The 15,148-nt window shown below is 38.4% G+C and overlaps 1 protein-coding gene across 1 annotated transcript in view; it reads left to right on the plus strand.

Moving 5' to 3' along the window:
- The window catches only part of MTPAP (mitochondrial poly(A) polymerase), a 36,186-nt gene extending 21,540 nt beyond the window's left edge, over positions 1-14,646 (plus strand). Inside the window, exons 5-9 of the mRNA XM_030798582.1 lie at positions 720-931; positions 4,772-4,998; positions 11,301-11,393; positions 11,475-11,548; positions 13,501-14,646. Coding sequence (XP_030654442.1) covers positions 720-931; positions 4,772-4,998; positions 11,301-11,393; positions 11,475-11,548; positions 13,501-13,863 — 969 coding nt within the window. The 3' untranslated portion in view covers positions 13,864-14,646. The remainder of the gene's footprint in view (positions 1-719; positions 932-4,771; positions 4,999-11,300; positions 11,394-11,474; positions 11,549-13,500) is intronic.
- Positions 14,647-15,148: the final 502 nt, after the last annotated feature.

A 15,148-nucleotide genomic window follows, 5' to 3' on the forward strand; every position in this document is an offset into this window, starting at 1 on the left:
GGCTAATTTTTTTTTGTATTTTTAATAGAGATGGGGTTTCACCATGTTGGCCAGGCTGGTTTTGAACTCCTGACCTCAAGTGATCCACCCGCCTTGGCCTCCCAAAGTGCTAGGATTACAGGTGTGAGCCACTGCACCTGGCAAGTTTTAGTATTAAACAAAGGATCTGGTTTATTTTTTTTGATGGCCACTTAACTCATTTGTTGAATAGGAATTTTCCCCTAGTAATTTGCAGCCTTAAATATTACATTCCTATATACAAGCCTGTTTATACCATCTAGTCTACTTTCTTCTACTGATAAGCTCTTCTTGTGCCTGTATTTCCCTACTACTGTGGGTTTATAGCATAGATTAAAATATAATGGTCAACTAGGAAGGGGCAAGTATATGTTCACTGAATTTATAGAGTGAATGGTTCTATGCATACTATTACTTTATGATTCATATTATACTGTAGTTCATAAGTTAATTACAAAAACCAGTGATGGTTCAAGTTAGTGCTTTGTATTTCTCTATATTCCGGGGAAACAAAAGGCAACTGGGGATCTTTTAAGTTTGCTTTTGGCTGTGATTTCTTGAAGAGTTTTTATTTTGTGGGTTATTTTTTTCTTATTTTGTTTTGCTTTGCCAGCAGTGATTTAGAGCATCCTTTTACAAAAGCTTATTAAAAAATCATTTTTTTACCAAGAGCTCCTATTTAGAAATGTGTTATTTTTCAGACCTCAGGAAATTTTCTGATGGAATTTCAAGTGAAAAATGTTCCTTCAGAAAGAATTGCAACTCAGAAGATCCTGTCTGTGTTAGGAGAGTGCCTTGACCACTTTGGCCCTGGTTGTGTGGGTGTGCAAAAAATATTAAATGCCAGGTGTCCACTCGTGAGGTTCTCACACCAGGCCTCTGGATTTCAGTGTGATTTGACTACAAACAATAGGTATGATCTCTTACATTTGTTATTTTAAATATGAATATTCTGATGTATTAGCTTAGTTTTTCTCACACAGAAACAGTGTCTTTGTAATCTTAAACATGCTTGAATAATAATTTTTAAAAAATTTACCACTTGGATTGAAAAGTAGGAAATCTTTTCTCTTACATTATACCTGTTGATAATTTGGTGTTCCTAAACAGTGTTAGGATATTGTGTTAAAATGTTCACATATCTAACCTCTGAGAAAAAATGTATTTCATTATTCTTACTTGTGCAGCCTGGTAGTGTGTAATGTGAAAGATGCCTATTTTTTAGGAGAAATTTCTGATGGCAAAAAAATAAAAAAGTAAAAAAAGAAAGATGCCTATTTATAGTACAAGTCTTCTAAGAATACTTAGAAAATAAAATACCAACTTGAAGTTGACCTTTGAATTGCCTCCAGATATATAGTCAACTTTGTGTACTAGACAAATGTCCTCTTTACTTAGGTCCAAAAGTGGTTGGAAGAGCTTAAGACTGGATGGCTTTTGTTCAGCCCGTGTGCATTGTATTATCATAGTGATTTGTTTGCTTAAAAAAGTGGGGTGGGAAAAGTTCTTTTGTACTGATGACTTTTCCTGGTTTCACAACAGGGAAAATTTCTTTATTTCTTTTTTTTATTATAATTACTTTTGAGACGGAGTCTTGCTCTGTTGCCTAGGCTGGAGTGCAGTGTGGCTCACGATCTTGGCTCACTGCAACCTCCACCTACTGGGTTCAAGTGATTCTTGTGCCTCAGCCTCCCAAGTAGCTGGGATTATAGATGCATGCCATCACACTGGCTAATTTTTGTTTTTTTAGTGGAGACGGGGTTTCACCCTGTTGGCCAGGCTGGTCTCGAACTCCTGACCTGAAGTGATCTGCCTGCCTTGGCCTCCTAGAGTGATGGGATTACAGGCGTGAGCCACTGACCCTGGCCCACAGTAGGGAAAATCTCTTGAGAAGTTTATTTCTTAACTTCTCATTGCATGAGTTCAGTTTCACTATGTTATTTGTTAGCTAAATAATCATTACTGAAAATAGATTCAGAAAATCAACGCTAGAGCAGTTTTGATTAAACTTGAATCTTCACCCACAAGCCAATCCTAAGTACTTGTGGCTTTCTCTCAAGTAAAACTCATGGAGTAAAGTCTGTGATTTCTTGCCAAATTTTAGTATAAAAATATAATACTGTACTTTCTATCATTATTATATTTTCTTTATAGTATGTAAAATAGGACAAAATGACATTTATCTTTGTAATTATGTTATTTTCTTTATATCAGATACCTTATACTTTTTGATATTTATTTTTAGCTTAATTTAGCTTTATTTTCATACATAAAACACTTAATCACCATGAATTTCTAAGTTGCTGTTTCTTCTTTTTTTTTTTTTTGAGACGTAGTCTTGCTCTGTCGTGTAGGCTAGAGTGCAGTGCCGTGATCTTGGCTCACAGCAATGCAACCTCCACCTCTTGGCTTCAGGCAATTCTCCTGCCTCAGCCTTCCGAGCTGGGACAGGCACATGTGATCATGCTGGCTAATTTTTGTATTTTTGTGGAGACAGGGTTTCATCATGTTGGCCAGGCTGGTCTTGAACTCCAGACCTCAGGTGATCTGCCCACCTCGGCCTCCCAAGTGCTGGATTACAGGTGTGAGCCACCACGCCTGGCCTTGTTTCTTCTATTCTTTTTAAAGACAGTTTTAGAGACAGTTTTAACTTGATGCTGTTAAATTATTTTTTTGTGCCATCTGTTGGTTCTTGGAGAAATTACAAGACACGTTTTGATCAGTAGGGACTTAATATTTTTAATTTAATTTAATTCTATTTTTACTTTTTTAGAGACAGTGTCTCTCTCTGTTGCCCAGGCTGAAGTGCAGTGGTGTGATCATAGCTCACTGTAGCCTCGAACTCTTGGGCTCAAACAATCCTTTCTCAACCTCCTGAGTAGCTAGGATTACAGGTACATGCCACCACGCCTGACGATTTTTTTAATTAAATTTTAAAAATTTTGTTTTTCTTTTATATATACATTTTTTATTTTTATAGAGACAGGGTCTTACTGTGTTACCCAGGGTGGTCTCAAACTCCTGGGCTCAAGTGATCCTCCTGCTTTGAAATGCTGGGACTACAGGCGTGAGCCACAGTGCCCAGCCAATAAATGCCTTTTTGTCTTTATTGATTTTATATATATATATATATATGTGTTTGTGTGTGTGTGTTTGAGATGACACCTTACTCTGTCACCGAGATTGAAGTCCAGTGGCTTAATTTTGGCACACTGCAGCCTCGACCTTCCTGGGCTCAAGTGATCCTCCCACGTCAGCCTCCCAAGTAGCTGGGCCTACAGGTGTGCAACACCACACCCAGCTAACTTTTGTATTTTTTGTAGAGACCGGGTCTTGTCATGTTTCCCAGGCTGGTCTTGAACTCCTCGGCTCAAGCTATCTGCCCACCTCAGCTTCCCAAAGTTCTGAGATCACAGGTGTGAGCTACTGTGCCTAGCCGTTTATTAATAATTATAAAGAGACTTTGTGTGTTTTACATATTATTTAAATCATGTTTAGAAACTGATTTAAAAATTCTAAGTTCTAGGCCGGGCGCAGTGGCTCACGCCTGTAATCCCAGCATTTTGGAAGGCCAAGGTGAGTGGATCACGAGGTCAGGAGATTGAGACCATCCTGGCTAACACGGTGAAACCCCATCTCTACTAAAAATACAAAAAAATTAGCTGGGCGTGGCGGTGGGCACCTGTAGTCCCAGCTACTTGGGAGGCTGAGGCAGGAGAATGGCGTGAACCGGGGAGGCGGAGCTTGCAGTGAGCCAAGATCGCACCATTGCACTCTAGCCTGGGCGACAGAGTGAGACTCCATCTCAAATAAATAAACAAATAAATAAATAAAGAAATAAATATTCTAAGTTCTAGATTGACATTTTCTTTCTTTCTTTTCTTTTCTTTTTTTTTTTTTTGAGGCAGGGTCTTGCTCTGTCACCCAGGCTGGAGTGCAATAATGCTTTCTCGGCTGACTGCAGCCTCCACCTCCCGGGTTCAAGTGACTCTCCTGCCTCAGCACCCCCAGGTAGCTAGAATTACAGGCATGCGCCACCACGCCCAGCTAATTTTTGTACTTTTGTTTAAGACAGGGTTTCACCATGTTGGCCAGGCTGGTCTCGAATCCTGACCTCAGGTAATCCACCCACCTTGGCCTTCCAAAGTGCTGGGAGTACAGGCATGAGCCACTACGCCTGGCCCTAGATCTACAGTTTGTTTTTTTGTTTTTTGTTTTTTTTTTTGAAACAGAGTCTTGCTCCGTCTCCCAGGCTGGAGTACAATGGCATGATCTTGGCTCACTGCAACCTCTGCCTCCCGGGTTCAAGCAATTCTCATTCCTCAGCCTCCTGAGTAGCTGGGATTACAGGGGCACGCTACCACGCCCAGCTGAATTATTGTATTTTTAGTAGAGAAGGGGTTTCACCTTGTTGTCCTTGAACTGCTGGTCTTGAACTCCTGGCCTCAAGTGATCCGCCCACCTCGGCCTCCCAGAGTGCTAGGATTACAGGCATGAGCCACCGAGCCTGGCTTACATTTTAATTATCAATTTTAAGAGGATGTTTTAATGGGAATGAATGTATTTGATATTCAGCCATTCATATTAAATTTTATATTGCAAATTCATAATGCTTTTGATTACCTAATCATGATGTTCTGAATACATTCAGATATAGTAGGATATTTAGATATGTTTCTTGGTATAAGTTTAATTTTACCCTTGGTTTATAATTTGGGGATTTGAAAATTTTTCTTATTTTTATTTTTTGAAGGATTGCCTTGACAAGTTCCGAACTCCTTTATATATATGGTGCCCTAGACTCAAGAGTGAGAGCCTTGGTGTTCAGTATACGGTGCTGGGCTCGAGCACATTCACTAACAAGTAGTATTCCTGGTGCATGGATTACAAATTTCTCCCTTACAATGATGGTCATCTTTTTTCTCCAGAGAAGATCACCCCCTATTCTTCCAACACTAGATTCCTTAAAAACCCTAGCAGGTAAGACTAGAAAGAAACTTCTGCATTTTCTTTTTCCAATGTTATGAGTAAATATAATTACCATGTGTTACCAAAGTCCAGTCTGTTTGTTTATTAGTCATAAAATTTGTCTTGACTTTTTTTTAAAGCCTACCAGAGTCACGAGAGCAGATGATTTGGGAAGCTAGGGCCTTTAGCATTTTTTGAGAGTTCTGTTTTCTTTGTATCAGTTGGCAAGGTTGTTTACAGCAGTTGTGAGATAGCTGGAGCTTCTTCCCTAGTTGACCAAGTCTAGAATGACCTTTTCCAGATACAACTTGTTCAAATACAACTTTTGATTGGATCACAGTCTCAGAGATGACTTTCAAATCTGAACTTATGTTTAGACTTGTATTAGAGATACTAAAACTGTTTCGTGATGTTTCAAAGATTCTAAATGTGTTTTTAATGAAAAGCATATAAGCAGTCTTAGGTGCATTATTTTGAATTTGACATACTATATTGTTTGTATTATAAATGATGTTATAAATGCTCCCAGGTTCAAGTGATTCTTGTGCCTCAGCCTTGCTGAGGCCTGCTGGAGAAGTTACGTTATAAAATCTTGAAATTGTAAATGCTAAAGGGAAGATAATTAAGGGGTACATACACACAAATGCATAGCATACTCTGTCTTCTACCCATCTTACATAATTGCTGCCTGATAATTCGATTAAGTGCTTTCTTGAATCTTCCTGTTTAAAATGACCTTAAAAGGCAAACTATTTATGTAGCTTGTTGTTTAAAATCTTTAGCTGTCTAGACACGGCCCAGTTTTCTATCCTCTTCCCTACTCCTCTTTATGTGTCCCACATTCCAGCCAGTGCTGTGATTACCCTTGGAACATTTCATCTTAGCTCTTCGTTCACACTGTTTTTCTGCCTGGAATCTGCTTTCTCTTCTCTCAGTCTAAATTATTTCTTCCATGCTACCTTCCCTTATCCATATTAGAAGTGATCTCTTCCTGTTAACACTGTAAGTGTTGATATTGTTTGAAATTGACCTTAAAAAAAACTTGATTTGTGTTTACAACTAATTGATCACAACCAGTTACAAATTTCTCTGTTCCTTCTCCACTCTCACTACTTCACTTGAGTAGCCTAAAGAAATAAAGTAAAATGAAATAAAATAAAATAAAGCTAGATTTGATAGGTTAAGGGAAAATGGGAAGTTTTCAGTGGTGTAGAGTGGTGGTCACTTATCTCACTTTTGAGATTAAAATAAAGGGCAGCATCAATATCTGTGCTCATTTCATCCCTTAGTGTCATTCATTCAGTATTTACTGATTACTTCCTATGCGTCAGGTGTTATTGGAGCAGTGGGGGTATGAACAGTGTTCCCAGATAACTCACAATCTAGTGGAGAGGTAAGCCATACATAAGCTATGGGCAGATCTTCACCACTAAACTACCTGTAAGTAGCACTTCCTTTTCCACTCCTGCTGTGTGCAGTGATGCTTAATGCTACTCTCATAGAAACCATCGTGGGGAAAAATCATGGAACTTTGGGAGTTCAGGAACTAAGAAACAGTAGAAGCTGTAAAAGAAGGAAGAGAAGAAAGTTGAACTTGGGGTAGACTACTCCTGAGCATCTTGATTGCTCCCTTCAGTCTTACAAGTACTGGTACCCCTGCCCATGTCAAGGCCCTGTTGTCCTCTGTCTGGGAAGGCTTATATTGTCTTTCCCCCTTATCTCCAGTTGGGTTCTCACCAGTCTATTCTTAGTTAAGAGAGTGATTTTCACAAATACATATGATAATATTACCCTCTTTTGCAGTCCTTCAGTACCTTTCTATTATCTTTTTTAAAAATGGCCACTTTTTTTTTAAAGTTTTGTTTATTATTTATTTATTTATTTTAAGAAAGGGTCTTGCTCTGTTGCCCAGGCTGGATTACAGTGGCACAATCTCGGCTCACTATAGCCTCGACCTCCTGGGCTCACGTAATCTCACTTCAGCCTCCTGAGTAGCTGGGACTATAGGCATGCACCACCATACCTGGCTAATTTTTAAATTTTTTGTTGAAATGGGGTGTCGCCATGTTTCCCAGACTGGACTTGAACTGGGCTCAGGGGATCCTCCCACCTTGGTCTCCCAAAGTGTTGGGATTACAGGTGTGAGCCACTGTGCTCTACCCTGTAGGCAGGCTGGAGTGCAGTGGTGCGATCTTAGCTCACTGCAACCTCTGCCACCCAGGCTTAAGTGATCCTCCCACCTCAGCCTCCTCGATAGCTGGGATATACAGGCTTGTGCCACCACTCACTCAGCTAATTTTTTTAAAAACTTTTTGTAGACATGGTGTCTTACTGTATTGCCCAGGCTGGTCTCAAACTCCTAGGCTCAAGCAATCCTTCTCAGCCTCCGAAAGTGCTGGCTCACACAAGGTGTGAGCCACTGTGCCTAGCCTCCACTAATTATTTTAGGAAAAGAATATGATATGTGGACAAATATTAAATGACTTGTTGAGTTTTTAATTCCAAATCTACATTAAAATACATTTAAATATGTTCACATCGTATAGCATCAAAACAGGCAAAACTAGCTTGGAATTCTTTAATATTTCACTTGAAACATCAAATTTGATTGTTTTTAAATTTTTGCAGTAGCTTTTAAATATGGTAAGAGAATTTTTCAGGCTAGTTTTTGCAATTGCTTCTCGGCATATAGCACATTGTAGGTGCGAATTGCCAATAAATGCCAAGCAAAATTTGATACACTTTTTGCCTTCCATCACCTATGGTTTTTGAAGTTGCTATAAAAGAGGTTGTCTTAGGTTAATGTATATTAAGAATTTGGTGAAGATCATTTTGAGGAGAATTTATCAATATTTTCCTTTTTTTTTTCCCCAAAATCCATGGTTTTTATACTTTCTAATTTTGACCAGTAGTTCAACTTTGGTAGACATTAAACCTAAGGAAGAAAACAATTTTAAACTGTGAAACAGTCAAAACCATCTTGAGTACTCGGTGTTTAATCATCTAAGTGACTTGAATCTTGTGTACAATCATTTCATTTCTTCTAAGCTGTACCTCTCATTTGATATACAAATAAAGTATCAATTTGTTCTTTTTTAAAAGAAAAAAATATTTTGTTTGCTTCCTTGCTTGTTTATTAATAGAAGGCAACGTGAATTCCTAGAATACCTTCCAGAACTTCTAGGATTTTGTAAACTACTATTTAGAACCTAAGCTAAGATAAAGATCAAACTTTTTCACATTGTGTGCAGGGCCCTTTATCAGCTTCCTTTTTATCCTCTTCTCTTACGTTGATTCCTGTATACCAGTCTATACCAGTCGGGAGCTTTAGCCACTCTTGAACTCCTTGATGATCCCTGATGTTTTGTGCTTTTTTTCATTGCTCCATGCTTTTGCCTGAAATGGCCTTCTCCCGGCCTCCCCCTCCCCCCTCCCCCCCACCCCACTTTTTTTTATGGAGAATCTCAAGATTAAGCCAGAGAAGACAGACAAACCTAGTACAGGATCTCATTTGTTAGGTCTTCTCTTGCTGTCCTCTCTGCCTCCCGGTGGGTAGTGCTTTGTTGGTTTCCAAGCTCTTGGTACACACCTGTATTGTAACAACTGTTAGATTGTTGTAGTTCTTTCATGTGCCTGCCTCAGCATTGTGAAGCTTTTCTAGGGCAGGCTGTCTTTGCTTCATCTCTGCGTCTTCTGTTCCTGGCATAGTATTGGGTTCATCGTAGGAGTTCACTATGTAGATTTCAAAATGATTGGATAACATTTTAAAGTTGAGGGCTGTTTGTACTGGGCAAGATGGACCATGATATTAACTTTCATATTTGGTTCCTCTTGAATTGCCCTGTTTCTTTGTGTTTTCTTATAATCTCCACTGTGTTCTCTCATATGTCTCATTTTCTTGTGTTTTCCATGCTTTCTGGCTTTGCTACTTTTGTTACATTTACTTCTGTGCTTAGTGCTTTAATTGAAGATTCATTCCTGAAAAAAGACACAGCAGCTAAAAGAGCATCAATATATGTCACTGATACTGCATCACAAAAAAAACATAAACTGTTAATTACTTGAAATAGTAAAACATGTGCCCAGGTTCCTTAAAAATAGATCTAAGTAGAAATATATATACATACATACATTTTATATAGCTCCTTCAACATATTATAAATTGTATAGTAGAGCACGTAAAATGTGCTATTAAAATGTTAAAACCTAGAATAATTTTTGAGAAATTATGCAAGTAACCAGGTCTTGACAAAAAAATAACAAAAAACACAAAAAATGGGAGACAAATTTATAGGAGGCTTATTGATCTCTCTGGTGATTATAGGCGTTTAAAATCAAATATCAGGGCCGGGCAAGGTGGCTCACGCTTGTAATCCTAGCATTTTGGGAGGCCGAGGCGGGTGGATCACTTACGGTCAGGAGTTTGAGACCAGCCTGGCCAACATAGTGAAACCCTGTCTCTAACTAAAAATATAAAAATTAGCCGGGTGTGGTGGTGCTCGCCTGTAGTTCCGGCTACTCAGGAGGCTGGGGCAGGAGAATCACTTGAACCCGGGAGGCAGAAGTTGCAATGAGCCAAGATCACGCCACTGCACTTCAGCCTGGGTGACAGAGCCAGATTCCATCTCAAAAAAAAAAAAAATTAAAAATTAAAATATCAGCAATCATCCAGATTATTGATTATATACCTGCTATATGCTAGATGCTCATTGGGGGCAGGTCGGTGGTGGGGAGTTGGGCAATAATGAATAGGATAGTGGCCTTTGTAATTCCTGACTGGGGCAGAGGAGTGGACAGCATACAGTCACAGTGCAGTCAGATAAGTCAAATGGTGAATGGAACAAAAAGGATGGAGAACCAGTTTGGAATTATGAAATGCTTTCAGATAGGAAGTAGCCATTGATGAGATTTCTGAAGAGTGGGAATTTGCTCTTGAAAACAGCATATTATCTGTTGCAGATAGTGTGGGCCAGGGATTTTATGGTAGTTGTATATTTATGAAAATTATTACCTCTTAAGATATAAATACTAGTAGAAAAGGTGAATATCCGAGTCTACTGTGCTGTTTTTGAGTTTGTTTTGCTGAATTACTGAATTCCAGTTAGTCTAGAGTGCTACATTTTAGAAATTACCTGAAGCTTTTTTAGTTAGCATTCAGTTTGTGTCATGTATGAAGATGTTAAGAATGGAATTGGAGATGTAAATTAAGTATTGACTAGAGATAGTGCTGAAATTTGGTTTGGTGAAAGATGGAGATGGGGGAACTTCCTACATTTCCATCTACTATTAGAAAACTGATTACCTCAAAAATTGATTAGGAATCATTGGGTTGTTGAAAGACAATAATTCTAGTATGCTAAATTAAATGTAATGTTAATTTCACTGTGGCATAACTAGTCTCAAATCTTTTTTTTAAATTTAACTCCATTAAGAGAAGATAAAAAGATTTGAGATTAGTTATACCATGGTGAAATTAACATCATTAAATCATAGACAAGAAATTATAGATTTAAATCGTTATTAAATCATTCAATCATAATTATTCAATCATTTATAAAATCTATGATTTAAATAAAGACTAGAGTAGAAATTTACTTTATTTGTTTTGTTTTGTTTTGTTTTTTTGAGATGGAGTCTTGCTCTGTTGCCCAGGCTGGAGTGCAGTGATGTGATCTCAGCTCATTGCAACCTCCGCCTCCTGGGTTCAAGCAATTCTTGTGCCCCAGCCTCTTCAGTAGCTAGGATTACAGGAGCAAGCCACCATCCCTGGCTAATTTTTGTATTTTTAGTAGAGACGGGGTTTCACCATGTTGGCCAGGCTGGTCTTGAACTCCTGACCTCAGGTGATCTGCCCGCCTCAGCCTTCCAAAGTGCTGGGATTACAGGTGTGAGCCATCACGCCTGGCCTTAAACTTATTTAAATCATAGATTTGTATTCTGAGGTAGGGAATATCTTTGAAATATGTGAAATAGGCTGGGCGCGGTGGCTCACGCCTGTAATCCCCGCACTTTGGGAGGATGAGGTGGGTGGATCACCTGAGGTCAGGAGTTCGAGACCAGCCTGGCCAACATGGTAAAACCCCATCCCTATTAAAAATACAAAAATGAGCTGAGCGTGGGGGCATGTGCCTATAATCCCGGCTACCCGGGAGGCTGAGGCAGGAGAATTGCTGGAACCTGGGAGGTGGAGGCTGCATTGAGCTGAGATCATGCCGCTACACTCCAGCCTGGATGACAGAGCGAGACTCCGTCTCAGGCAAAAAAAAAAAAAAAAAAAAAAAAAAATTGTGAAATATTTTTTGTTTGTGTTTAAGATGCAGAAGATAAATGTATAATAGAAGGCAACAACTGCACATTTGTTCGTGACTTGAATAGAATTAAACCTTCACAGAACACAGAAACATTAGGTAAGTGTCTTTTTGTTTACTTGATCCTTTCTGGATTGAAACAGGCTTTCCTCTGATTGTCCTTGTTTTATTTTCTTACAGAATTACTACTGAAGGAATTTTTTGAGTATTTCGGCAATTTTGCTTTCAATAAAAATTCCATAAATATTCGACAGGTAAATAATGTTTTACTATTCAGTTATTAGTATCTGGTCTTCCACTGTACTAATTTAATTAACTGTTTTCAAAACACTCTAATAAATGTTATTTATTTCTTTTCTGTAGTAATTTGTAGTAACAAGGAGGTTGATGTCCAGAGAAGTTACATGACTTGACTAAGATCAGTCATCCCTTTATGCCAAATAGCAAAAGCCAGTTCTTTAGCATCTGCCTTGTTATTATGCCATGGGACTTCTGTCCTCACTTAGTGTAATACTGTATCCTTCATGATATGGAATACATTCCAGAAAGTTTCCTGAAAAATATTATTTACATACAGCTGTTTTTAAACTGGATTTGTGTCTATGGAATAAATTTAAGTCCCAAAGATAGATTTCAGTGATTCCCTCAATTTGAGCCCTTAGGATTTAGGGTTTTTCTTTGTTTGTTTTTGAGCAAACGAACTTATGATTTGGATTCCTCTGAGCAGCTGGGATGAAAGACATTTTCTTTTCAAAAAGAAAGTCAGGCAGAAGTCTAGACAAAATTTGTTTACAAGCGGGAGATAACTTGGGATAGCCCTCTGTTTGGGTTTATTCTGCTTAGCATTTATCTACTTGATTACAAACCTTACAAGATTGGCTTCATAAAACACAAACCCAGATATACTTTCTCCTTATTTCTTCACCTCTCCTTTTTTCATCCTTCCCTCTTACCCTGCTCATGGACTCTTTGTTAAAATAAAAGATTGGGGAGAGGAGACAGAAAGGATTCATTCAGAAAGCTTTGTAAATGCAATCTAGAAGGAAAAAGTCATAAGCATACAAAGTTCGTCACCTTTTTTGTACTCCAAAGCTCAGAGATGCCAAGCATGAAATAAGTTAGGGAATATAACAGCTGCTGCTCACATTGGGGAATTTTGACTATTGGCTGTGTAATAGTTAATTAAATTTATGGTATCATTTGAAAGAGGAAAAGATATATAGACTAATGGCTTATGTTGGTCATATGATTCATAGCTTTAGCTTTTCTTTTTTTCTTTTCTTTTTTTTTTTTTTTGTTTTTTGAGACAGAGTCTCACTGTATTGCCCAGGCTGGAGTGCAGTGGCACGATCTTGGCTCACTGCAGCCTCTGCCTCCTGGGTTCAATTGATTCTCCTGCCTCAGCCTCCTAAGTAGCTGGGATTACAGGCGTGCGTCATCACACCTGGCTAATTTTGTATTTTTAGTAGAGATGGGATTTCACCATGTTGGTCAGGCCTGTCTTGAACTCCTGACCGCAGGTGTTCCACCTGCCTCAGCCTCCCAAAATGCTTGGATTACAGGTATCTTTTTTATTTCTGTGAGATACTATCTTATGTGGCAGAGCCCTTTTGTTGGATCTATAGGAAGATAATGGAAACTTTTTAGTGTTTTAAATAAATAATGAATAATCCTTTGTTCCTCCTCTTTTTTCCTCATCTCATATTTGGGAAACATTAATTAATATATTTAATTTAAGGGTTCTAATTTTGTGTGTTTCTGTTTCTACCATAATAGGTATGCTTTTAGCAAGTCTCAGAAATAAACGTATTTTCATCTTACTTTCTGTGTTTTTAATCATTTTTTCCCCTTTCATGCTCTACCTTGTTAGGTAAAAGTTATATTATTTTAAAAAATACTTTTGTTAGTTGACTTAGTCCAGATACCTCTTCTCTGAGCAATGACATCCTCATCCATAGATGATAAGCCCTAAGTTATTTCTCCAAAGAACACTCATAAAACTTACAACAGGGAAAAAAAAAAACAAAAAATGAGAAGTACACACACCCACCATGCATACATACTCAGTCCCCTGAGAAAGAAATTCTTTGCTGTGTAAAGTTAATGCTGGTGTTTTATGTGTTTTGACATTTTATTGAGTTAACTGTTTTTATATCTAAGCCCTTCATGTACTTACTCATTTTTTCTTCTGTGTAATAATCTATAGGGAAAGGAGCAAAACAAACCTGATTCTTCTCCTCTGTACATTCAGAATCCATTTGAAACTTCTCTCAACATAAGCAAAAATGTAAGTCAAAGCCAGCTGCAAAAATTTGTAGATTTGGCCCGAGAAAGTGCCTGGATTTTACAACAGGAAGCTATAGATCGACCTTCCATATCAAGTAATCAGCCCTGGGGGCTGGTATCCCTATTGCTACCATCTGCTACAAACAGAAAGTCCTTTACCAAGAAGAAAAGCAGTAAGTTTGCAATTGAAACAGTCAAAAACTTGTTAGAATCTTTAAAAGGTAACAGAACAGAAAATTTCACAAAAACCAGTGGGAAGAGAACAATTAGTACTCAGACATGATGGCTGCTACATTGTGTAAAGAACTGGGCTTACCCTATCAAATGGTCTGTGGACTTACTTGGAAAAACTGGTTTGAAACTTTCACAGATCTCAGCTTTCATCTGATGTCACTTTTCATGATCTTCTCATTGGCCCCCTTAACCTGGTCTGAAGTTCTGGGATGTTTTCACTCTGATCAGTCTGATACTCAGTGGCACTTTATTAAAACATCAGCTCTGGAGTGTGGTGGTGCACACCTGTAGTCCCAACTGCTCAGGAGGCTGAGGCAGGAGGATCTCTTGAGCCCAGGATTTTGAATCCATCGTGGACAACATAGCAAGATTCCATCTCTAAAAAACATGAAAATAAACATAAGCCACAAGGAATGAGTGAAAGATTATTGTAATGTGCTTTAACTAAATAGGTAAATATACTGAACAAATGCTAAAACTCAGTTTTAGGATGAAACCATTGTTGATATCCACATCAGTCCCTGTTTAGAAAACATTTAAAATGACTTTTAGTTATGTACAATACACTGGCAATGAATACATTAAGCTTCAAAATTTGGTAGTGCTCTCGAATATGTATATTTGTATTTTTCAAGCGAAGTTCTCTTATTCACATATAAATTAAAGTGGATTGGTACTGATATCAAAAAATGTTTATGTTTTTAGAACAGACATTTCAGTCACTGCATTCTTAGGTATTCCAAACCAAATATGATGACATCAATAGATTGCATTTTAAAAATATTGTTTGATTTTTCTGTTTTCAAAAATAAAATTCTGTTTCTAACTAAAATGTGATATTCCCAGTATTCCTTCGCATCTCTTTTGAGAACTCCCCTCTTCCTGCAGGAAAGAGACATACTTGTCTCTCAGTATATGCAGAAAATTGGTTCCAGGACCATTCACGTACACCCAAATCTGCACACACTGAACTCCTTCAGTCCTGTGTGTAGCCCATGCATGGGAGAATTCCACCTTGCACATAAGCAGATTTTGCATCCTGTGAAAATACTGTATTTTCTTTTTTTTTTTTTTTTTGAGACAGAGTCTCGCTGTGTCGCCCAGGCTGGAGTGCAGTGGCGCGATCTCGGCTCACTGCAAGCTCTGCCTCCCAGGTTCACGCCATTCTCCTGCCTCAGCCTCTCTGAGTAGCTGGGACTACAGGCGCCCTCCACCACGCCTGGACAATTTTTTTGTATTTTTAGTAGAAACAGGATTTCACCATGGTCTCGATCTCCCGACTTCGTGATCAGCCCGCCTCAACCTCCCAAAGTGCTGGGATTACAAGCGTGAGC

The sequence above is a fragment of the Nomascus leucogenys genome, chromosome 18, assembly GCF_006542625.1.
Source record: "Nomascus leucogenys isolate Asia chromosome 18, Asia_NLE_v1, whole genome shotgun sequence".
In the NCBI taxonomy this organism is placed as follows: domain Eukaryota; kingdom Metazoa; phylum Chordata; class Mammalia; order Primates; family Hylobatidae; genus Nomascus; species Nomascus leucogenys.